Below are 24,131 nucleotides of genomic sequence, written 5' to 3' on the forward strand. Positions count from 1 at the left end.
GAAAAAGGAAGGATTTGCTAAGGACAGAAAGAGCATCAAATAAGTTTTATTGCCATATTGTAGACATCTTTTAGTGTGTGTTTGTCTAATTTAAGCGTGGCTTTTTATCTCTAACTTAGACTATGTTATGTAGACTTTAGCGTATTTGGGTTTTGGAGTTTGTTTTGTTTCACTGCCATAAGAATAATCATTTGGTAGAGTCTCTCTCGTTTCCATGACTCTTTTTTAGTTCCTATCCTACCTTGCTTAAGAATCTCTGCTTAAGGTGAACCCATCAATCTTTAGCCCTCATGTTGAATGCTTCCTGCGGTCTCTTCTTATGCCTATAGATTTGAATTTTGAACTCTGGTTAGATTTTGAGCTAGTGCATGTGTAAGTAGTTTTTTTTTGTCAACTGTTTATATAGATTTTGTTGTTCTAGAAGTATATGGTAATTGTTATGGTTAAAAGGGATTTAAAATAAATTTGATGAGTTTAAAGATCCCTAACTTGTAGCTACACCTAAGAGTTTTCTTTCATCAGAGAACTTCTTAACAAAAAGCAAACATCTATTTACGGCAGAGAAAACGATAATCTCTTCTGATATTCAGAACCACAAAAGAAATGGTATATAGAAAAACCACTATTTTTAGATGTACATTTTTTTTTACATTTAACTTGATTTTCTCTAATTTTCAAAAGCCTTTTTTCAGTTCCACAATTTCATTGTCGTCTATTTTTAGAGGTTTCTCTATTCGTAAGAAGGTAAAGAGAAACAAAGAAGGAAGGAAAGAACAAAAAAAATGGAAGGGAAAGAGAAAGAAGAAGCGAAGAGGAGGACGATGATGAATAAGATCAAACTTAAGGAGACACAACAAGAGATAAGCCAAGAAGACGTCAAAAGACAAGAAGCTTACAACATGTCCCCACGTGTACGTGGTGGTGGTGGGCCAGCGGGTATGGTGAAGTCATCGAGCGTGAGGCTAAGCTGTTTATGTGCACCAACCACACACCCTGGCTCCTTCAGGTGCCGTTACCACCGTCGTAACGCTGGACTCGGAATGTCACGTGGCATATCTGTTCCGACTAACCTTTCAATGTTGGCTGGAGGAGGAGGAGGCTCTAATTCTACCTCTGGCTCTCCCAAGTCCTGAAGTCGTCCCACGATTAAATAAAATATAAATGAATGTGTTTCTTCTCAATACTAAATTTCTCAAATGTGTGTTTTGTATATAAAATATTGAGACAGGCTTTGATTTTCTTTTCTTTATATTATGTTGGTAAATAATTTTCTCTTAATTTATATTATGTTCTGATTCTCCATCATCTTCCTTGCATTGGCCTTTCTGAGAACAAACTTTTATGGTCGTCCTGAGTCTTTGTTGCTTATGCCTTTCTTAAACAATGTCTGGTCCCACACACAAAATACCCATTTTACTTCAAGTATCAGACAATATTGTTACTCTCACCAAGAAATTTGATTGTAAGTAAAAAAAAAAAAAAATTGATTGTAAGTAATTTACAATCTTAAAATTCATTTAAGAATTATATGTTAGCAAAGATGAACTGTAGAAAATAATAATGAAGTCAATGAATATTCTTTCATTTCTTATCGCTTATCTCTTTCTTTTACAATGGTGCTAACATTGTATTTATACATATAAGCCAAAACCCTAATGGCTAGAACATATGGTATCATCAGGTGACACACTCGAAATCTAAGAATTGAAATGAATTTGGCAGCTCAACTATCCTTGTGCTTATCTGATGCATCCAATGCAGGAGCTTGCTCTTTACCAAGAAGATGCTCCACATCTTGGGCTTGACACAATGCATGTCTGTTGTTGCTTTTGGTCTAGGACATCATTATTTTTTGTCCATAGCATCTTAAAAGCCTCTGAGTCTGCCAGTCTTCTTTACACATCATATACATGGAATGTCCATACACAAAATAAAAAATATATGAATCTCCTAAATATTCAAATTACATAAAAGAAAATTACACAAAACGCTGAATCAAACTTTCACAGCATACAAAACATGACAATACTTTGGCGACTCATCACCATCATCACCACCATCATCACCATTATCATTATCACCACCACTATTACCATCATCATTCTCACCATCATACCCACCATTGAAGCTAAGAGTTCTAGATTCATCTCCAACCTTAGGCTTGAACACAAACAACCCACTAGACGAACCAGACGTTTCAAACAACCAATCATGAACGTCCCAAAAGATTTCAACAGAAACACCATCACTCACAGTCACAACTTCATTCCCTCTAAACCTCCAGTTCAAGTTCATGATCCTTATCGCCGGCACACCGTCAACGGTGATAAACATCTCAGGGTCGTTAGGACCAGAGAGAGAAGTCTCTATCACCACCTCGTTCTCGCGTCTTGAGGACTCTCCACCAAACGCTGTCCTTGTGTAAAACACACGTTTCCCGTGAACATGCTCTTGCTTGGACACCAAGGCAGCTTCTGTAGCCGAGGGTTTTTTCTTGGTTCTTTGCATAGCCTCGTTCTTTAAGTCTCCTATGGTTAAAACCACAGCGTTTTGGGACACGAGAGAGACGTAGAAGCCTGAAGAAGGTTCAGGGAAGGTTGAGAACTTGGCTTTGCGAAAGTCCCAGTATACATCGACCTTTGTGTGGTTAGCTTCTAAGCTCTTTAGACCTTTCTTACCCCAAAAGGAAGAGCCTGCAAGATCTATCTTCACCTGTTGATGATGATGGTCATGTTCTTCGTTCTTGATATTCTCTGTTTTGATGGTTAACGAATGTGAAGAGATGGTTCTTGACCATGTGAAGTCTATGTTTTGCGTAGCGTCTGCGATCTCAATGGCGTAGAGTAATGAGACAGAGCTGAATTGGTTAATCATTTTTTGGAGGAAACTCTTATGTGTTGTTGTTGTTTCTTGAACCTTAATGCCTGAAAAGCTAGAGGTTTGGTCTCATGTTCATTCTTGAGATCTTTGAGAATTGAGAAAGTTTTTTTTTTTAATGACCTGAAAATGTTTGGTGAAACGAACTAAACAAATCTTTCTTTTTTCTTTTTGTTTCTTTGTGATTTGTTATGAATAAATCGGCTTCTTTCTAGAGAAAGTTTCTAAGTTTAGATCTTCCTGAGTCACAACCACAAATAGCTTGTGACCTTACCTATCTTTAGTAACATAAGCAGAGATGTTATAAAGAGAATATTCTATTTATCAACCTATCTATTGTGCTTAAATCAGTTTAAGCACACAATCCAGAGAAGGTAAATATGACCTCAGGAAGATAAATATTTTTGGTTTATATGATAAACGCAAGTCTAGTTATTGAAGCAAATATATTATCTCTCTTCTGAGATTTGATGAGAAGGCGTCGTGCACTTGAGTCGTGACCGTGTCTGAACTATCTACTTGGATCAGCCGGTTTTCTTCCTACTCTCATCACCTATTGGTGACCCTTTTAGTTTTCTAATACTATTAAGCTTTGCTTTGGCTTTCTCCTATCGTACTTATTCTTTTGATCCCTCCCAATCCTCTTTTTCTTGAGGTGTGTGAACGTTTGTTTTGGAGGTTTGGTACTTCTGAATTATGAATACAATCAGTGTCCCAAAAAAAAAAAGATTTGATGAGATGTATGTTAGAGTTTTTCAAAATGGCAAAATTCGGAAACATTCCAACTTGATTTTTGTTCGAGAATTCACTTGTATTTGTAGCATAAAGCACAAAGTTTCTTGATTGGCTTGAGTACTTAAAATCTAGAGACGTCAACAGAGCAACAAGAACACAAGCATCAGGCACATGCATGATTGAAAGAAGTGTAAGCAGAGTCTTCTATACTTGAACGATTTCTAAGGAATGATAAGTCAAAAAACACAATTCCATTTCTATGAAAACCCTGAGTCTTACTCAGACGGCATAAACAACAACCCGAGATATGTCCTGAAGACATGGTGTTGCAGTTACACCATTCTATGTTCTGTAAACAAGAGCTATTAAGATACAAGAAAAGGCAATTGAAAAGAGTCTTTAAATCACAGTTTGTTGGCAATTTGGGTTGGTATATGTGACCAAATTGATTATTGTTTTAATCGTTCAGCCGCCAAAGAGAAACCCAGCAGCTTGTTCTTCGTTTCCTGCAAACAATCTGAGAGCTTGTACCACTGCTTCCCTGGAGAAGCCTAACTCCACAAGCTTTGCAATCTTTGCTTCAAATTCAGGTCCCTGTGGGTTTTACATGATGAAATGATTTAACTGTGACTGGAAAGAAAATCAAAAGGAGTGAGAGACTAAAGCTTTAAACTAAAAGACATGTACCTCTGATGTGTTTTGTCTTGAAGGTTGGCTCGTTGGGCTTGCAACAGTGCTATTCTTCTTCTCTGCGGACCCAGAAGGAACCTATAGGACCAAAACAATTTGATCATAATAACTTATTTCCACAAAGATAATAGACAAATGCAAAATTTTATTACCGCTGCTCCAGAGCTAGATGCTTGATTCGGTACACGTTCTTCATCCAAGAATCTAGAAGGGAGGTCTTTCTCTGAAGGAAGTTTGCTCTTTTTCAGGTTAATCGAGGATAAAGATAACAAACATAATAAAGGGTTCAAGATTAAGATGGTAGTAGAGAACTAGCCTTGCAAAAAGGGAACCGAGACCTCTCCTCCTCCAACAGTCAGGACGTTATCCTTCAAATCAATAGTGCACTACACAGAGAAACGGTTTACCATTTGGTTGAAACACATAAAACTAAATGCAAAATCAAATGATGAAGATGTTTTACCTGATGCTTACGCAACATATCCAGGCCAAAAAGGAACTCCATGTTAGGTGAGTCCAGTACCACGAATGAACACGGATAAAAGTTATTCCCAATCTGCAAGTTAAATGACTTTCAATTTCTTTTGCAAAAAACATAAGAACACAAAGGGGGATCACATCATTGTATAAGGGACACTTTTGCGGTGCTTACCTTGATTGGAGCGACATGAATGCGGCCTAATATCTCTGTTTCGCCAACACCCTGAGCAATACCTTTATACCGTTGATCCATGAGTCTCAGCAACCTGAAAGTAACAGTTTAAAAAGACTCGTGAGTTATCATTCCATCATTCTATATTCAAACATGTACTATAAACATAAAACTGTAAGAATTACCCGCATCTCTCAGCACAACTCTTGGATATAATTGTCGATTGTGCACCACTATCAACAAAAGCCTGGAGATGGTGTCAAATATAGGTTTAGAACATACATATGATCTACGGAGTGTTCAATTACAGATCCCTAAGCGCACTGAGGAACCGAGAATAATTGAAAACAGAGACTCCAGCCAGAAAAGAGGTTATATTCTGGTAGTTGCCAAATTTTTACCTTTAGAGGAACCCCATTGACCTCCATATCCACATACAGCATTATCTAAGGAAGTGAGAAAAGGAAAGCTCAAGTCTGTGTACAAGAAAGTTTTCAAGTTAAGGAATGCATAAACTAAAAGACGAGAATACATACCACCCTAGCAAAACCTTCAGGATTATGTTCTAGGGCAGCTTCCCAGTTCTCATCAATCCCTTTCTGCTCACAAGTATCAAGACAGCACCCAAAAGTCAGACATGACACGAAAAGATAACAAGGTAACTAGAAGAACAAAACAACCAAACCAAAGTGAACGTTTGCATCAGGAATCACAAAACACATACTAGAGTTCAGTACATGTAAAATTTAAGTAAGGAACAATTGACCTGTCGAATTGCAGCTTCGATTTTCTTCTGTGCTTCAACATCAAAAGGATCTGCATACAGAAGAGCCTGCAATGGGAGAATGCATAAGCAGCATCATTCAATAGTGGTAGATATAACTGAGAATCTATCAACTCTTTCAAAGCAAAAAAAAAAAGGCTTACGAGTTCCTCCTCCTTCTGACGCTGTACTACAGATCGCTGCTGATGCCTTGAACGCAGAACATCCTGTAACTTATTTAAATCGCTCCCAGTAATCACTTGCGCAAGCTCAGGATCTGTCTACAATTAACAACATCAAATCCAAGGTAACAACAGAGTCATAAAATGAAGGCCAAGAAGAATAATATCATAGTTCCAACTTCCAAACTAAAGGTCTAGTAATCATCAATTCACACCTGAAATAACTGTCCCATAAGATTAGCATCACCCCGGATGTGCTGTTGAAAAGCTGCAGGATTCAAAGCTGACCCATCAGGATTCAACCCCAAATCACTCCTTGCAGCATTACTACTGAACAAAACAAGCAAGACAAACCATGATCAAACTGCAATTTTTTAAAAATAGAGTAGTAGCAAGAGGCCATACCCAGATGAGGCATTGGAAACCATCATCATCAACAAATCATCATCCTTAACACCCAAGGCACTCAATTTATCTGAGTTCCTCATCTCGTTTCCGTTGTACAAGAGCTGCTGCTGCTGAATGGGAACATTCGCCTGCTCAATGATGCAAAAAAAAACAAAAGTAGTTTAAGCTTAAAGATCGAAGCTTTAAGTAGAATTCAAACTGCTTCGAACTTTGTTCTCATAAACCCAATCGAGAAAAGAGATCTGAAGATCCCTCTTACCTCAACTTCGAGTAAGGCTTTAACATTCTCAACCTACGAGAAAACAAAACCGTAGCGATCAAAAACGTGGAGTAACCAAGGAGTAAGTTAGATCAAACCCATGAATCTCGATCGATCAATTAGAGAAGTAGTACATTGTGGTTTTGAGAAGCGGAGAATCAGGAAAGTTAGGGCTTCTGAGTGGGGAAATGAACTTACGGTTTCTTGGGAATCGACGTCGAGAGTGATGATTTGTTCACCGGTGGTCATGACAGTGATCCTCATCTTGTAATCGTCTTCTCTCTTTGGTATCTCTCAGACTTCTCAACTTGGCTTTCCTTCCTGGACTCCTGTAGGAGAGAAGTCAAACCATGGTCGTATTAAATATTCCTAAACCCGCTCTTTCAAAAAGAAGCTCTAAACCCAATGGGCCATGGTTCTCGTTAAAACTCGAAACTACCCCTGGATCGTTTTAATTTTTTATTGCGACGGATTTATAAAAAGTTGAAAACCATGCATATTAAAATTTATATTTTCGATTAGTAGAAGCTTTTTTAGCAAAAAAAAAAGAAAATTAATTCAGTTTTATTAATCAACTTATATCTTATCTTATATATATATATAAAGTTGAATTGTGCTCAAAGCACAGTCCTCCACGACACAAAATAGGGTGGGTTTTTTGCCGACACGTGTCACTTCGGTAATGCGTCTGTGTATCCCACGCTCTCTCTTCCTTCTCACCACGTCTCGCGCGTGGTGATGCCGTTTGGTATTAGACCAATTAGATTGGGCCTAAAATAATTTCAATGGCCCGTTGTAACAACAGCCCACTACAACTTCCAAACCTAGCTTGGTCGTCGCAGTCGAGCAACGACTCCTCCATCACCTTCATCGTCCCATCTGGAAATTCATCGGTCTCTGCAACTCGGCGTTACGGTTGATCCACTCTAAATCATTCAATTCGGTTCTTAACTCCTTATTTAATGAGATATGGTATCGTTCGATATCCCTTTGTCTCCCCCTTCATAAACCTTCAGTCCAACCATAATCGAAAACCTCAGTCGAAGAATATAAAGCTATGGCCATGAAACATGCTCAGCCCTCTGGCAAGTCTCATGTCGAACGGTGTGATCTGAGGTTAGAAATTTCTTCTTTTTAGCTTCTAAAGTGTGACTAATGTAAACTGTAAATGCTAAATTCAGCTTAATATTGGCCACTCTTTGTGTGTTTATTCTTCAGGATATAGAGAGAGAGCACAGAAGGCGCGAGAGTTAATGATTGTGGACATGATCCTGCTTGACGAGAAGGTAATCTTGTCGACTTATGATTGTTATATACGTATTTTGCGACCCCCAGATTGTGTTAATTTTTGGTATGTTCTTCTCTTGCAGTCAACTCTTATCCAAGAGACGATCCATGCCAGCCGCCTCAATACTTTCAGGCGTCGTCTCAGTGAAGGTTCTGTGTATTCGCTTAGTGGATTTGAGGTCACACGGAGCAACAATAATTTCCCACTCTCTGACTCCCCAGTCTCCATTCGTTCCAACGATAGAACGTCCTTCGCAGAAACGACAAACTCGAAGAAGGATATTCCCACTGAGCTTTTTCGATTCCGCAGCCACGAGCAGCTATGAGCATTGGCTAATACGAACAGACCACTACCATGTATATCTCTTCTCTTCCGCATAAAACTATAGCCATTAGGTTCAGTCAACTCTGTTAAGGTCTTTATGCTTTGAATTTTTCTAGGCATTGTTGGCAGAAAAGAATATTTTTCTTGCGGTCACCTCTGAATGATTGCTTTGTGTCTTTTTCTTTTGCAGCTGAAGCGTGAACTGATGTACCTATCAATTGTTATCGGAACTGGGTGCAGCGGATATTGCTTACTAGCTTTATCACCCCATGTAATGATTGTTTTTCTTCTTAAAGTCAATTATTAAGATTAAGAATATATTGCAAATAAAGATGAATATAGATACGAAGTTGGCCAGAGGTGATCAGTTTTGGCTTAACCCATCCATAGTATACCATACTGATTATAGTTGTCATTGTAAGTCAGACAACACTTTCTGCCTCATTTTTATTATTTTCTTGCAAAACAAAACTTTTTTCCTTCTGCATCTCCTCAATGGGACAATATAATCAATTTGTTTTGTATAATAAAGAGTAGCTAACTGTGCTATGAACGGTTGGATAGTGTTTTTTCACTCCCCAACACTCAAAAGCTCTAACCAGTCTATACAATGGCTTAACTTTGCTCCATCATTTAATTATTCATGAGAAACTGTGTGTTTAAAGAAATATTGTTTTATCGAAACAGAGTGCAGTCAGTTATGGAGTTGGAGTTCTTTTCAGGTTAGTGCTCTATTTTAATGGTTGAAGAAAAATATACCTCGAGATTGTAATTTATAAGTTCTGCAACATACTACCTCGTTCACAAAGAAAATATATCATAACAATAAACCTATGGTGGGATCTTACGAGACCAATCAGAGAAGAAGCAAACCTAAGAAGAGAAGAACAAGGAGAGGAAGAAGAAAAATACAAAGAAGTCGATTATGATGAAAACAAAGAGCATAGAGAAGATGGAAGTAGTAGTGGAAGAGGAAGACGATGATGATGGAATTGATTAGCAGCAACTGTGTTGCTTACAGACACTGAAGTTCTCAATTGGGAATATGCATTTGGTAATTGCGAGGCCTAACCTTGTGAAGCTAATAAAACCTTCAAAGGATTTGGACGGTTTTACAATGCCAACAACTATCCCAAGAAAGCAAGCGTGAAGGAAGAAGTGTAAACTTTGTATTAATGTTTGACCTTTATATAAATAGTCCGAGAAAGTTGTGCTTTTGTAGTTTCTATCGTTTTTAGCAAGCTCTTAATTTGTATTCCTAAGTTTCTTCATCTCTTCACTGAGTCAGCACATCTGTATTATTAAAAGAGAAGTACCCATTTGAAAATGTTCTTATTTCATTAATTAAACTCTATTTTCTTTGCTTGCATTTTTCAGTTCCATTTATGAAATATCCTAAAACGAATAAAACTGCCTAATTTATTATTTGTTTTTTCAGTTACATTAATGAAATATGCTTAAATGAATTTAAACTTCCTATTTTATTGTTTGTTTTTTTCACTTACCTTAATGAAATCTCCTTAAATAAATTTGGACATAATGTCATTTAATCAACCAAAAAAACTCATGAGTTATCCTTACGTGCATAATTTTAATAATAGATATTTTTAAAAACGTGCATCATTAAAATGTTACCTAAAACATGCAGCACTAATATATAACATGCATCAATAAAACTAGAATTTGACTCACACAATTGTACGGATATTATTTTCAGTTGATTAAATTTAAAAATAATTATTTATTCAAAAAATATTTAAGAATGGCTATGTTTTGAAAAATTATATGGTATTATTTGCTCATAACTCATTTGTCATTTGATAAATTGTTAGAAAAATTTTTTAGCATAATATAACTCAGTTGTCATTTGCTAAATTTATGGTTTTTATTTATATTTTTTATTATTTAATTCTAATATTTTCATTTTATATTTGAAAGATAAATGAATTTTCTTTCAAACAATATTTTTGTAAATGTATTTTTTTAAAAATAACCAATTAAAATTGTTATTATCATTGAATATCATTATTTTTGACATAATTTGAGTTTTCGTTTACATCAAAACTTATCATATTTTAGGATAATTTTAATTTAAAATGTAATTTTCATATTTTTCAAACAAATTCTAAAACTATTTTTTAAATATTTTGTTATAATTGTTAAAAAAATATTGAGTTGCATTTCAAATAAAAAGGTAAAGATATTAAAAATATTCTAATTAAAATATGTAAAATTTAATATAATTTTAAGGAAATGGTCAAAAAAAAATTACACATAAAATAATCATGATTTTTGTTAACTGGACGGATCATTATTTATATGATATCGCACACGAAAGAAAAATTTCTGTTTTTAAAATTATCTAATTAACTATATACTCATTTTTTTTATATTTTTTATATGATATCACACATTCGTAAAAAAATAGATAGTTTAAGATGCAAAAAAAAAAATATTTACTTAATGAATATAATATGAACGAATATTACAAATACAACATTTAATAAAATAAATAATTAAAAACTGAAAATTCATACCCGCGCTCAGGGTCTAATTATTAATTTGTTAAAACAACTAAAAACAAGGATCATGGGTCTATTGTAAAATCAAATCTTCGTATATTTAAAATTTATACTTCTACATAGCCTAAACGTAATCCGGTCCTACCATTATATCATTAGACATCGTCTTGGAATTAAGAAACCAGATCCATTATACCAAAGATATACAAATAAGAAACAAGACCTCAAGTCCAGCTTCCTTCAGTTTTTTTTTTCTTGTGCATATTAGATACTGTGATGTCAGTGTAGTTGCATCCAGTTTTCTCACAACTTCTATAGCCAAAGTCTGCTATCCACATCCAATCTCTAGAACCTCATGGTTCTCTACTTTCATCTGAAGATATGATGGGCCAAAAATATCATTTAAAATAAAATAAAATATAAAAACCTTGGTGATGCAAATGAAAACGCGTAAATATATATAAAACGAATTACATAGATAATAGAAATCATACATTTGATCAAACAAAACGAACTAACATCCAGAAACAATAACATAACTACTGATTTTAATTTTACTATTACCTTCACATATTTAGAAACGGCGTTTAAAGTATGTTTTTAAAATTCTTAATTTTGTTTTTGCTTTTCCTTAAAATGGATTGCTACTACCACAATTACATTTTCAAATGGCCGATTGTCCCCAAAAGTAAACAGTTATACTAATTAAATAGTGGTATAGTTAAAAAAATGTGTTAATAAATTATACTTAGTATCTCTCATATGTGTCTTTGTGTTGTTGTTCTTCGGATGATACATTTGAACTTGCTTTGTTGTTTGAATCCAATATGGAGAACAAAATCAAAGTTACAAATAATAAATTTCAGAAAGCTTTCCATTACAGATTACTGATAAAAATGAGCCTAACTACCTTACTTTTTGGTAAAAAAGTTCATATTCGTCTCTAAAATAAAATTGCAAATGTTGTTCCTTCTATATACTGTCCACATGGTACTTAACAATATAAATATGTTCTCTAAATAAAACATCCACTTTACTATATGTTTAAATTCCAAGTAAATTAACTTTGTTACGACTATCGGCGTTTTATTCTACTTTTATTGAATCGGTTAGTCACAATCATTTATGCTATTCCACTTTGAACTAAACCAACTAAAAAATAAAGTAATACACAATAGTCGTTAACTACTGTCAAAAAGGATCAAAAAATATCATTTTCTTTTAGCATATTTTCATATTTTTGAACATATATTCTTTACTACGACCATAACATGAATTGTATATTCGCGTAGCGCCGGAATACCACTAGTTACCTAATAAACATGTTTTACGAACTTTCTTTTTAAAAAGTAATCAACTATCAAGCGCACATACCTACCTGGTTATAAAATTGATGTCATTAGGAAGAGGTTTTACCCAGTAATGAGGTTTTACCCAGTAATGAGGTTTTACTTGTCTTGTTATATCTATGAGCAGATCACTTTATTGTAGATAAGAAATGTAATTGTTTGTTCTTCCTATATTCTCCCATCAATTTTTTTTCTCTAATAGAATTATGCATTAGGCATCTTTTATTTGGGGTTATCTGAAATAGAATATGGTTTAAACTTTTTTTGCTTAAAAGCTGATACGAATTATAGACGTTACGTAACGTAATTCAGTCGAAATGTATCTAAATGTAAGAAACAATCAATGATAATAACAACTAAACCAGATGATTACGAAACATTAGAATACACAAAGAAGAATCAATGTAACGTATATTATGGAAGAGAATTTAAAATAATAACGAAAAAACTAAATCCTAATAAATCGATATATATCCAAATCCGACCGAACCGAACACATTCAAAGACAATGAATGAAGCTGGTTCGAAAGAATTCAATATGAGAAGACAGCTAGTTATGACCGGAGGGAGCTGGGAAACCATAACCGCGACGCCCAACGTCCCCGCCGCAGCCGAACCTCGGATCGCATTCGAGATGGACGGTCTCTTGGATCTTGTGGAAACCATCCTTGAACACTCCGAACCCGAATAGGACCCCAACCGCGATCACAACCAAAAGCAAACACGTGCACAGCATGCAAACACGTCCACAACACATCTTCTTTGTTCTTCTTCCTCCGATTCTCTTCCGCTTTGTCGCAGGAGATTCAGAGATTCGTCTTCGGTTTAGGTTAATAATATAAGATCAGAAAGAGAGAGTTTGTTTGTTGGCGAGAAACGTGGAGACAGAGAGAAAGAGAGGATAAATGTAGTGGGAGATGAAAAGGAGAGATTGTGCGTGTGGACGTTGCACCTATTTCTTGCCTTTTAAAGCTAATCCAATTCCTAACAGTTATTTTGACAACGGTTTCCTTGCTCTATCATTAGCTAGTTGACTATGAGTCTCTACTGGGCTAAGCGTGTAGGCCCATTAACGATTCAAGATTACATGGCCTATTATTTTAGTTATAAGTCCTAATCTACACCACCAGCCCCGACATAAATGTAACTCATATTGTACGAGTTTCGCTTTATTTTATTTTATTTTATTTTATTTTGTATTTCCTTTACATAGGAACAAATTTTATTACCTAAACTAGGGGCATTCCGGCGCTACGCGCCGGGTTCGTATATTTTGGTATCTAATAAGTTGAAGAGGGTTTGTTTGATCCATTTGATAAAGGTTAGTGGTAGTAGTATAGAAATGATGCATTTGATCTATTTTAATATGTGTGTATGACGTTGTGAGAAAGAATATATTTTCGAGCTATGGAAAACAATTATTTTCCAAAATTATTAGCAAATGTCAAAATTATTAGCAAATTCCATAATTGTAATTCTCGAAGCATTCAGTGCACGTATCACTTTCTTCTTCTACAGTTGGATTGGAGGTCTATTAGTTCCTTCAAGATCGGTGAAGATAAGTTTGATATCTAGTAAAATATGAGGGTTACGGGTCGTAGCTATGTCATATATATGTTGGGGGGTGGGGGTTTCTTGTTCTATCAGTTTGTTTTAAGGACTACTCACGTCGAGTAAATGTTTTTTTGTTGAATTGACTGTTCTTTTTATTAATAGTGTTTTTAAGTAGCTTTTATATATTATCATTTGAGATACAGCTCGATGAGGGTTGGTGTTGTATTGGTTTATTTGGCTGTCCATAATCTATGTGGATTGTTACTGGATGGTTAATTTTATATGTAGTACAGTATTTGTTTTTAAGTAAAACTATTGTGTTCTATTCGGTGTGGAGAATTGTATTTAACTTGAACACAACACAGTTTTGTAACACTTGTTTGTCTAATTAGGTTGTTTTATATTATGAATGGTGTAGTTACGCAAATCTTTATTTGGAGCTGAAGTATGTAGTAGTGTGGAAGCCTGAATACTTTTTCTAATATCATGTTTTCTCGGCAGTTTGTTAATGGATTTTCGTGATCAGTGTTCGTTTTTTGGGTTTAAATATTACCTTTTGATGTATTAATTCACAAGATGTGATGGAGATTTATTCAACAAAGCTGAAGTTGATTAATATGATTTTTATATATAAATAATTTTGGAAGTTATTACTTTGTTACAAACATCCCTTGTGTATATATTTTTTTACTTCAAGACTTGTTGAAGCTTTCGTTCTCCGCAAGAAACCCCATATTTGACTCTTATGAGCTTTTTGTTGCAGTGTCAGTAGTTGAAATCCTCTCCAAATTCACAACCTTCTTCCCAGCGTATTGGCGCTGGTCCGATCCCAATGTCTTGCCACACTCCTGGAATATCAAAATATTTTTTAATTGACTGAGACCTAAGATAGAGGAACCAGAAGCAACATGACATGTATGTACAAATACACAGACGTACCTGTGTCGACAATGCCAATGATAACTTCTTTACCATATTCAGACTGGCTGCAAAAAAAGCTAAGAACAACACATCAGGTAAATCTGTTGGCACAAAGCATTAGCAATGAGAAACACATCAGATGTGTTTGAGACAAATGAAGATGTTGTGTAAATGCATGACTTAGGTGTTTGTTTCCAAGAAAGCCAAGAATATATGAGACATGAGACAAAGTACCTGCGATTTGCTTGGCTTGGGACTTGGTAAGCTTCGCTGCAAAACCTGAGTACTATAATCATGGGAACAAAAAAACACATGAATCTGAGTAACAGTTGAGACATTAATATAAACTTGGAAAGAGAAACTGCTGTTATATACCTTCCAAGAAGTGACCACAATATCTGATGATGAGATTTCGTGACAAGCTCAGAATCATCATGTCCTTCTCACCAATACACACTATGAACCTATTATTGTTTATAACAACAGAACCAACTTTGTTAGTGTATTGGTGTCTGGTTGTGTTACTGGCCAAAATATAATAATAATAAATCATTGTTGAGTACCTTTTTGTCAAAGTTAACACCAGAAAATTCTGTAATTCTTCATTCCAAGCAGAAAAGGAGTCCCATTTCAATGGTGTGGCGCCGCAACAATGCAACTTGAGATTGAAATTGGACTCAGTCGTAGATGAAATTCTGACGCTAAAGGTGTCTGCTCTAGATGAGTTGGTAGAAGCTCATAGATGTGGCGCCATAACAATGTAACTCAGTCATCTCTTTTTCGTTTTCTATTGGTTAGCGTTTTTGATGTAAGAAATGCTCAGAGTAGTAAAATTGTCATTTCCACTAAAAACCTGTAAAATAAAGACAAAGAAGCAACCACTGTTCAGAACAGATGGTAGTAAGATGCTATGTGGAAGATAAAGAACTTACAGTTGGTCCAGATTCGAAGAACCAAGAATCATTCATACTCATCTCAGCAACTCTGATATCCTCTGGTAGTTGTTTCCTTGCATTTTCCCACTAACTTCATGGAAGCCAAACTAATTAGCACGACTTTTCATATAAACCCGAAGGGAACTTCTTTTACATACCAGATACGATTCTAAACATACCTAAGCGGTCTTGCACAAACTGTCATAAGTTCGAATTTTGAGATAGCCTATGCAACATCTACGAACACTCGTTGTGCGGGTAAAGCGTTTTGCGGCCAGTTATCCTGTAGTTCCTGCAGCCAGTTATGTCAGAACAAACCGCAGATCAAAACTATAAAAACATGTTTAAGGTTATGACAAAAAAGGGCATGTTTGGGGTTAAGACTGACACTGTTTGATCCATTCAATCTGAGATCATAGGAGCTTCTTGAAACTCCTTGAAGTTCAACACGCTCACTTTTGCTTCATACAGCTTCTTCTTCCAAGACTCAATGATCTCCGGGGTCAGATGATGCATCCTCCCCGCTAGAACTTGTTCTTTCGGCTTCACCACTGACGCATACTCCTTAGTGAAAAATCCAAAAATCCAAAACATCAGATCACTTCTTAAACACAACCAGATATATAAGTACTCATCCCACATAAAACAATTCCTAAGATCCACACTTTGCCCATTCAAAACACTAACCCGCAAAAGTCTTACAATAATTGAAAGCAAGAAGAAAAGAAAAAAACATACTAATTCGAGATCTTGATCAAACGCATAGCTTACGGATACGGAAACTATGAAAACGGAACATCGTGAGATGATCAGAGAAGAAACGTAGATAAATAGATAGGAAACTTTGAAAAAGAGGAGTAAGAAACGACTTTCCATCATCCTTGCATACCTTTATTTTGTTCGGCACTGTGAACTTAATTACAATCCTACTAACAATGGCGGTTTTGGGAGGTGCTATTTAGGGCATGCGTTACAGCAGCGACGATGGGAGGTGGAGCGAGCCAAGACGGGAATCAGATGATTGACTTTCCAATTAGGAGTTAACGAAGCCAATTTTAAAATGGGCCGTCAAACCCAAATACCATAAGAAGAAAAAAAACACGCAAAGAGCTGCTACTTTCGGCTTGCCAGGTGTCCTCTTTTGCCCAATGCTCAAAGATGAGGTGGCAGGTTAATGAGAGACTCAACTCTCCTTTATTATATAAGATAGATATGGCACAGTGTATCGTTTATTAATACCGAAACTAACCCTATTCAACCTCACATCACGGATACAACCTTTTGCTATTCACACAAACACCTTCCGTAATAATAATGACATTCTTTGAAATCACAACCTACAATACTTTCAGTTAATGCAAAAACCAAAAGCATCCATTGAACGTATCTCTTGTTTCAATATATTTTATCTCTTTCTCAGTTTCTCAGTTCTCTACAATCAAGTTTATTATCGAAATCAAAATGGTTGCTTCCGAATCGTTAAGTTTCTTGAAGATCTAGTAGAAGAAATTGATGTCTTAAAAGGTTGGTATAAGCCTTTGAGCAGCAAATGCACAACACGCGCCAGATCTAGAATTCTCTCAACTTTTTCATCGTCTAATCACCGAGGGTGGAGGAAACTGCCACTGTCCGGTATCTAGCCGGCGTTCGTGGTGACCTTCTCCTCCCGGATACCGATCAATGTGACGGAATGGTTCTCGCCGGTGATAGGTGATAGGTGATAGGTGATATTCCCTCTCCCCCTCGCGTTTCGGTTGGGTCTTATGTACGAAGGACCCCTAGGAAAACTCTTTGCTCTGGTGGCTCGACGGAGACGCCGTCACGAAACTGCAAGTCAGTCCTCGGGAAGGGAGTTTGTCTTCCCTGATCTAGAGAGAGTTTCGGAAGAAATCTGATTTTACATAGGGAATATCTATGCATCTCAAACGTACTGGATAGAATGGTCACTAAACCCTCAACAAATACCCACATTTGCAAATACTTTTAAAATCTGCATGACTATCTAATTACCGTATACGTTTTGTATATTCACCTAAATGAGCCTTTCTTTTAAATGTAAAATCTGGTTGTATCTCAAGAATATCGTAGGAGAAAAACAACAAGCCAATGTTTGGAGTTAGACTGAAAAAATATATTAAATATTCCATTGTGAAATGCATAATTATAGAATACAAAAACATAATATCTCTAAATCAAGATTAAAAGGGGAGATGCATACTAATATATTCTCATAAATTAGATATCTCTAAATCAAGATTAAAAGGGTAGATGCATACTCATAAAGGGTAGAATTCTAGTATTAGAAGAAAAATTTTCAATTTTACCACAACTTTGATATCTTTTTTTTAAATTTACCTATATAAATAATTTAAATTTACGATCAAAATAAATTAACTTTTTAAATTATTGTAAATGTTTACGAATAGTTTATCAAACATTTATGAAAGTTTATGAACTCAACTTCATCCCCTATTACTAAACCTTAAACAATATTCACTAAATCATTAATCCAAATATTAAATATTTTTGATTGAATGTATTTTTGATGTAAACAATACTAACTCATAGTATTTTAAGCAATTTCTCCTAGAACATTAGCAAAGACCAATGTATTGAATTATGTATTTGAGATAGTATGAAATGATTTGATTTCCATGAAATTTTAGATGATTTTGAGTCAGTTAAAAAGATTATTATGACTATACTTAGAATACTTAAAAAAAATGTACGTATCTCTATTCATTAGCTATCTGAGGTAAAAAGAAACTTATTTACCGCTTAGTTAAAAAAAATAATGAAAGTGGGAAATTAAGTTAAAAAATGTCATCGGAAACCTAAAGACTTAAACTACCAACTGATCCTCGCATTCAACCATCAAGTCATCTCACACTTGCAGATGGAGAGAGAACTCGTAGCAGAGAGATGGAGAGAGAGGTCGAGATAGAGAGAGAGCTTGAGATGGATAGAAGGCTCGTGATGGAGAGAGATGGAGACCGAGAGATGAGGAGAGCTTAAGGAAGACTGCGTTGATGGGAGAAGGAGCTACGACTGCGTCAATTAGATTAGGTTTTTGTAATAATAAATTAAGTTAAAGATAAAATTGTAAACATGTTAAGTAAACGCATAACTTATGTCGCGACCGTCAAACGCAGGTCTCCTACGCGGCGGTTAGACGCAAGTATCTGCGTCAATCAAACGAACAAGATTTTTGAGAAAAATGGCCGCAGCCGCAGGTACCTGCGGCAGCCAAACGAACAACACTAATCTCTCGTCTTGTTAGTCTCTCCTCTTTTATTTAACTAGGGGCATTTCCCCCGCGCTGAACAAAGTTCTTGTTTCATCTCAATATTTGATAGGGTTATTGTAGTTGTGAATTTGCGTTTTAAGTTATTTTTCAAGTTTTTTTAATTGTTATATGGTTAGAGTTGTGATGATGAACTGTGTATGCATTGTTCTTCATTTATGAAGGACTAAATTGTGTTAGTAATGTGATTGATATAGTTCGTGTTGTTATTTGCTGTGTCACTGAGACTTATTGTTTGTTAGTCTTTTTAATTTGTTTCTTGTAGTGTTAAGAGTACATAAATTATACTAAAGTTGTTGAGAGTACCTTTTGTTTCTGAATATTTTTCTCCAGTTTAGTTATGTAAGTTGTGTGTATTAAGTAATAATTTTTATTATCCTTATTATGTTTGTTATATGTTTTTATTTTATTTTTAAACTTGTTACTCTTACCGGACCTTTAAAACAAATACATGAAGACATATAGAAATAACTATAAAATGATTGACAGTTCTGAGTATTTGGGCTTTAATGAGTTTTAAACGAATATATGTATTTCTCATAAGAAGACAATAGCATTGGCATGTTGACATTGAGCATGTAAGCTATTTTTATAAGACAAGAGGAGTGAGCAGGTGGAGAAGTTGTTGCCGCCTTGTGTCTGTCGGGATTGTCTCTTGTATCTCATGTTGTGGTTGTGTTTATTTATCTTTTATTTGATGGGTAATATGTAAACAAAAATCATTGTTAGTTGTATTTATCAGAGTTCATAACTTACTCTGCTTTTTTTGTTTAGGTAATTTCACTGATCTTGGTTGTCGTCTTCTTCTTCTTTGTTGTGAAAGTAAGTTTGTAAATTGTTAAATAGCTGGCCGTGTAGTTTGTATTTGTTTAGCTGAATTGATGTATGTGTCGTTGCGAAAGTAAGTTTGTAAATTGTTAAATAGCTGGCCGTGTAGTTTGTATTTGTTTAGCTGACTCAATGTTTTAGTTGAGGTGATTGGTTTGGTATATTTGTTTTGAAGTTTATTTCTAAGATTAGACAAAAAAAAAGAGATGATCATTAATGATTCGTCTTTTTTTGGAATTCTAGTTTTTGGGGTTTTGATTGTTTGGGTTGTTGTGGTTTCTTTTAAACTGTAAAATAAAAGTTTGTGTAAAATTAGTTTGATAAGTAAGAGAGATAAATCGACGACCACAGAATTTGGGTAGGAAATATTTTTGATTATTGATGTTAGCACAATATAGATAATAATATAAAGAGAATTGTGTGTTGATTGTTTCTTACGGATCAATGAGGAGACAGATAACGACTCGAGTTGTTTCTTTGCTAAGGTCAGAGCTTTGGACATAACGGATTTGCCCAACCACATCTGGGAGTTTAAATATCAGTTATGATAACGAAACATATTATAAACCCAGATGCAATATGATAATATACCTGGGAGTTCTAGGTTTGTGTTCGCAATCACTTGGAAATTGTCAAACGGTCTAATTATGATTGGAGATTGATCTCAGGAGCACCCGTGATGACTTTATCAATAATAGTTGGTGAGATGAAACGAATGAGAAATGGATGATCAATTATCTTGTACATGCTTGAGCACCTAACAACCTCAAAACCATCGACTTTCACAATGGAACCGGCTTTCAAAGATGGCATGTAATGATTAGCACGTCCGGCGGGAATAAACCCATGAATCACGGAATCTGCAAATAATATTATTTAACAAATAATCAGGAAATCAATTAAAAACAATTATACTAAATAAGTGTGATAAATCGAAGATTAACTTACCTTTTCATCAAGAAAGAGAACCGTGATTCCCATAAACTCACTGTTTTTCTTGAAGTTCAGGGAATCCCATAAGTGAGGAGGTTAGAGGGTATGCTCTGACTACTACGACCAACACGGAGAGGCTCGAAGGTTGAGTGACGGATGCCGGAAACCCCGGTTTGAGGAACTGGAGAGGCAGTGAGACATTTTCTAGAAGATCGTTAAAGCTAAGAGGAATCAATGAGTTTTGTGGAGATGCAGATTGGGTTCATCAAAGAAGAGAATCATATATATAGGGTTTACAGAAAGGCTACAAATCAAGAACATTTAAGATCAAACGATTTAAGATGGGGAGATGAAGAGTTCACCGGTGAAAAAATAGATTACGAACAGACACACGGCGCAACTCTGTAACTCAGACTTGTCTGAGACAATGATGAAAAGAACCCTAACTCATGTTAAACGAAGACAATTTACAATATGGAAAAACTATAATTGTTGTTTTTTCATATAACGTGATGAACCTCATTTAAAAATGAAACTCATAATACACTTGTAGGCCCGGCCCACAGAGAAAACCGAAGAAGAAAAGGTTTCTGACCTTCATAAATATATATTAGTTTCGGCAATCAATGTACAAAATATCCTTTAGTTTAGCGGTATAAATGTTGGTGTTTATATCTCAATAACCCAGGTTCGAGCCATAGACTTGACATTTTTTCACATTTTTTAAAAGTGGGATCCACCAAAATGCTAACGTGTCGCCTCAGGAAAGAAGGAACTTCCTCGTTATATTATAGATTTTTATTTATCTTTTCATTTCTGTTTTTTGTATTTCATTTTTTTCTTTAAAAATTTAAATCTGGTTGTACTCAAGTATATCTGTACGTAAAAAACCAAGCCAGTGTTTGGAGTTTGACTGTAGTAAAAGGTTCCCCAAAAATTTATTAAATATTGAGCCATTTGCACACAAAATAGATAAATATCAAATAATTTGCAAAAATGGAAAAACTGATGGCCCAAACATAAAGCTCATATTTTATCTACGAGAAAAGATTGTAGTGACCCTATACCCTTTTTCTTTTTTACGTATGAAGGTTTTCAGGAGAGAGAAACAAAAAAACATCTACCTCTGCTACTTTATCCTTTAATTAGTACTTCATACGCCTTGAGAGAGAGGATGAGACCACAGAGGGATAAAAGAACAACCTTTGGTAATAGATATCTAATTAAAAGACCTGTTTTGGAGCTCTGATTTGAGCCAAGAGATACAAGCTGCGATTCATGGTAAAGTGGTGATGAAACAGAAGATAGAGCTCTGACGCAGCGACGGTACACCACCAGAAGATTACGGATACTGTGTTGGTGGTGGCCAACTTTGCAAGGTTTTAGAAACCGGAGTTAGCAGCGGCGATGGTTCGCGTGAAGGAGTAATTGAGATGCTGTAAACAAGGCGAACAGTGACCAGCTATACAAATAGCTTATACCTATCATTTTTAAATTCACATTGTTATATTCTAATTTACCCGAGTACTTTAAATTTTAGCTGGTATATAATTTATATTTACCGGCTATTTGATCAGATGATGGTTGTTATTATGTATCAATTCGGCTAAACAAAAAATTAACTCTCTAATAAATCACAAAACATATGATTAGATTTACATGTTCGGCTAAACATATAATTAACTCATTAACAAATCACAATACATATGATCAAATAGTTTGTTTAGCCGGTTAAGATTTTACTTGACTTCTTTTGTTATAGTTACCCGGTAATATGTATTAAGTATCTTGACATTGTTATAGTTAGCCGGTAATCTACACTAATTAATGGCCGGCTAACACTACAAACCCAAAACAAAAGATATATTGAGTAATTAATGTTGTGGCCAATTTGAAAGACATCAAGAAACGAGGTACTATTGTGAAAATACAAGAAGGGCTAGATCGTAAGACTTAAAGATTTGGGATTGATTCGCTAGGATGTTTCTGTAAATCTAAAATGTTTGGGGTCAAATTGAAAAGAACCAGAACGTCAGAGACCTGTCGTGCAAAAACATTTAATGTCACTATTGGAGAGGTCAACCTTTCTCTTTGCTGGACCTAGAGCTTGATGGCGACGGCAAGGATGAGCACGACGGCGAGGCTTGATTCCACGAAACGCACAAGGAGAAAAAACCGAGAGTATAAAATTTTTAAAAAGATTGGATGAAACAAAAAAGAAAAGAAAAAGCATTTTCTTTTTCTGTCAAAGAATAAACTAAAGACGAACTGTGAACTTACAAAAACCAGTTGAGACCGATTGAGCGATTTTTCTGAAGATGAAAGCTTGGATTTTGGGTATAAAATGAATTTCGTATAGAGAAGAGAGAAGGATGTCGATAGACAAAAAAACATAAAAATAAAATATCAGTAAAAATAAAAGATAAAAGATACACGGAAAGTAGGAAGAAAGAGATAATAGGTTTTGCTTCAAATGAATAGGGGTATAATGGCTATTAAAGAAAAACAGCTCAGCATAAAAGTGAGTTTTTCATTTTTGCAAATATGATGGTTATGTGTGCATAGGGAAGGGGATGCAATTTCTCTTAAATATTCCATTGTGAAATGCATTATTATAGAATGCAAGAGCATAATATCTCTAAAGATCGAGTTTAAAAGAGGAGATTCATAAAACGAGATTCCGAATATTAGATCTATGAAAATTGTTAATTAGAAAGCTTACAGCACTGGGACTGATAAACTGAATACAAGTAACTACAATTCCAAAGGTATGCATAAACTGTGAACTAAAAATTCATTTTGTTTCTGTTTTCACTTTTTGATTTTGTTGTAGATCAGTAAAAATGTACATCTCTCTATTCATTAACCATCTGTGACACATTGTTACCTTCTTTAAGTTAAAAAAAAAAAAAAGGCTGGTAAAAACTTATTTACCCCTTAGTTAAAAAAAATAATGAAAGGGGGAAATAGAGTAAAAAAAAGTAATCGGAAACCTAAAGACTAAACTACCAACACTGATCCGTCTCCCATCTCCGGGTCATTGGGTAAACCCGACTCGTCCGACCCGTAGCTCCAGCGTGCATTCGCCTCCCTCGTGCTCCCAGCGTCGAATCGTAGATCGCTCTGGTCGTCGGATCCGCCAGCGTCGCGTAAGCTTTGTGGATCTCCATGAAATCTCGTCCGTCCGATTCCGACGACGCATCAGGATGGTGAACCTTAGCTAAGCTCCGATACGCCGTCTTAATCTCCGTCAACGACGCCGTTTCGTCGACTCTCAGCAGTTCGTAGAGGCTCGACGCTCGCCGGCGAACGGATTCCGTTACGGCTGGCTCGGCGTTGAGAGTCTGCGCTGCCGAAGCTCTAAACGACGTAGCTCCGGTGGGAAACCGCGCGTTTCCGTTGTGGAGTCTGGTTGGCTTCGGTTGACGAAGGCTATTTCCCGGCGAGGATCGAAGGGAGTTAACGGCAGAGTAGATTAGAGTTCCGGACATTTACGTAATTAAATTAAAATTGGAGGGGCAAATTCGAAAGAACGCGTTAAGATTGGATTAAGCAGAGAGAGTTCCTCTGAGAAGCAGAAGATAAGTATCAGTAATAAGAGGAGATG

The 24,131-nt window shown here is 35.6% G+C and overlaps 5 protein-coding genes and 1 long non-coding RNA gene across 7 annotated transcripts; 2 read left to right on the forward strand and 4 right to left on the reverse strand.

Annotated features, from left to right (window-relative positions):
* The first annotated feature begins 505 nt into the window (after window positions 1-505).
* Window positions 506-1,295, forward strand: LOC125584492. The gene is made up of 2 exons (XM_048753019.1): window positions 506-606; window positions 693-1,295. The coding sequence occupies exon 2, from the start codon at window positions 783-785 to the stop codon at window positions 1,131-1,133; it is 351 nt and encodes a 116-aa protein (XP_048608976.1). The 5' UTR covers window positions 506-606; window positions 693-782; the 3' UTR covers window positions 1,134-1,295.
* Window positions 1,296-1,511: 216 nt separating this feature from the next.
* LOC106384295 lies at window positions 1,512-3,624 on the reverse strand. The gene has a single exon (XM_013824283.3). The coding sequence runs from the start codon at window positions 2,872-2,874 to the stop codon at window positions 1,996-1,998; it is 879 nt and encodes a 292-aa protein (XP_013679737.1). The 5' UTR covers window positions 2,875-3,624; the 3' UTR covers window positions 1,512-1,995.
* A 220-nt stretch (window positions 3,625-3,844) lies between these two features.
* LOC106389111 (protein DNA-DAMAGE INDUCIBLE 1) lies at window positions 3,845-6,933 on the reverse strand. Of its 2 annotated transcripts, none has more exons than XM_013829303.3 (15): window positions 6,765-6,933; window positions 6,567-6,599; window positions 6,305-6,435; window positions 6,115-6,226; window positions 5,882-5,998; window positions 5,721-5,786; window positions 5,491-5,553; window positions 5,356-5,400; window positions 5,140-5,201; window positions 4,955-5,048; window positions 4,766-4,858; window positions 4,619-4,688; window positions 4,455-4,525; window positions 4,300-4,380; window positions 3,845-4,206 (listed from the first exon to the last, which is right to left on the reverse strand). In XM_013829303.3, the coding sequence occupies exons 1-15, from the start codon at window positions 6,828-6,830 to the stop codon at window positions 4,078-4,080; spliced, it is 1,233 nt and encodes a 410-aa protein (XP_013684757.1). In that variant the 5' UTR covers window positions 6,831-6,933; the 3' UTR covers window positions 3,845-4,077. The 2 variants fall into 2 exon arrangements, with proteins under 2 accessions (XP_013684757.1, XP_013684756.1); XM_013829302.3 differs by having other exon boundaries at window positions 6,115-6,229.
* A 355-nt stretch (window positions 6,934-7,288) lies between these two features.
* On the forward strand, window positions 7,289-9,547 carry LOC106385757. Its single transcript, XR_002656436.2, has 4 exons — window positions 7,289-7,682; window positions 7,785-7,852; window positions 7,937-8,210; window positions 8,369-9,547. It is a non-coding gene; the product is annotated as an uncharacterized LOC106385757 (long non-coding RNA).
* Window positions 9,548-12,379: 2,832 nt separating this feature from the next.
* BNACNNG70720D lies at window positions 12,380-16,274 on the reverse strand. The gene is made up of 2 exons (XM_048753020.1): window positions 15,088-16,274; window positions 12,380-14,988 (listed from the first exon to the last, which is right to left on the reverse strand). The coding sequence occupies exon 2, from the start codon at window positions 12,804-12,806 to the stop codon at window positions 12,600-12,602; it is 207 nt and encodes a 68-aa protein (XP_048608977.1). The 5' UTR covers window positions 12,807-14,988; window positions 15,088-16,274; the 3' UTR covers window positions 12,380-12,599.
* Window positions 16,275-23,356: 7,082 nt separating this feature from the next.
* LOC106385759 (chaperone protein dnaJ 11, chloroplastic) lies at window positions 23,357-24,131 on the reverse strand. Its single transcript, XM_013825660.3, has one exon. It carries the CDS (start codon window positions 24,013-24,015, stop codon window positions 23,530-23,532), a length of 486 nt encoding a protein of 161 aa, XP_013681114.1. The 5' UTR covers window positions 24,016-24,131; the 3' UTR covers window positions 23,357-23,529.

This window comes from Brassica napus, chromosome C3 (assembly GCF_020379485.1).
Source record: "Brassica napus cultivar Da-Ae chromosome C3, Da-Ae, whole genome shotgun sequence".
Lineage (NCBI taxonomy): Eukaryota > Viridiplantae > Streptophyta > Magnoliopsida > Brassicales > Brassicaceae > Brassica > Brassica napus.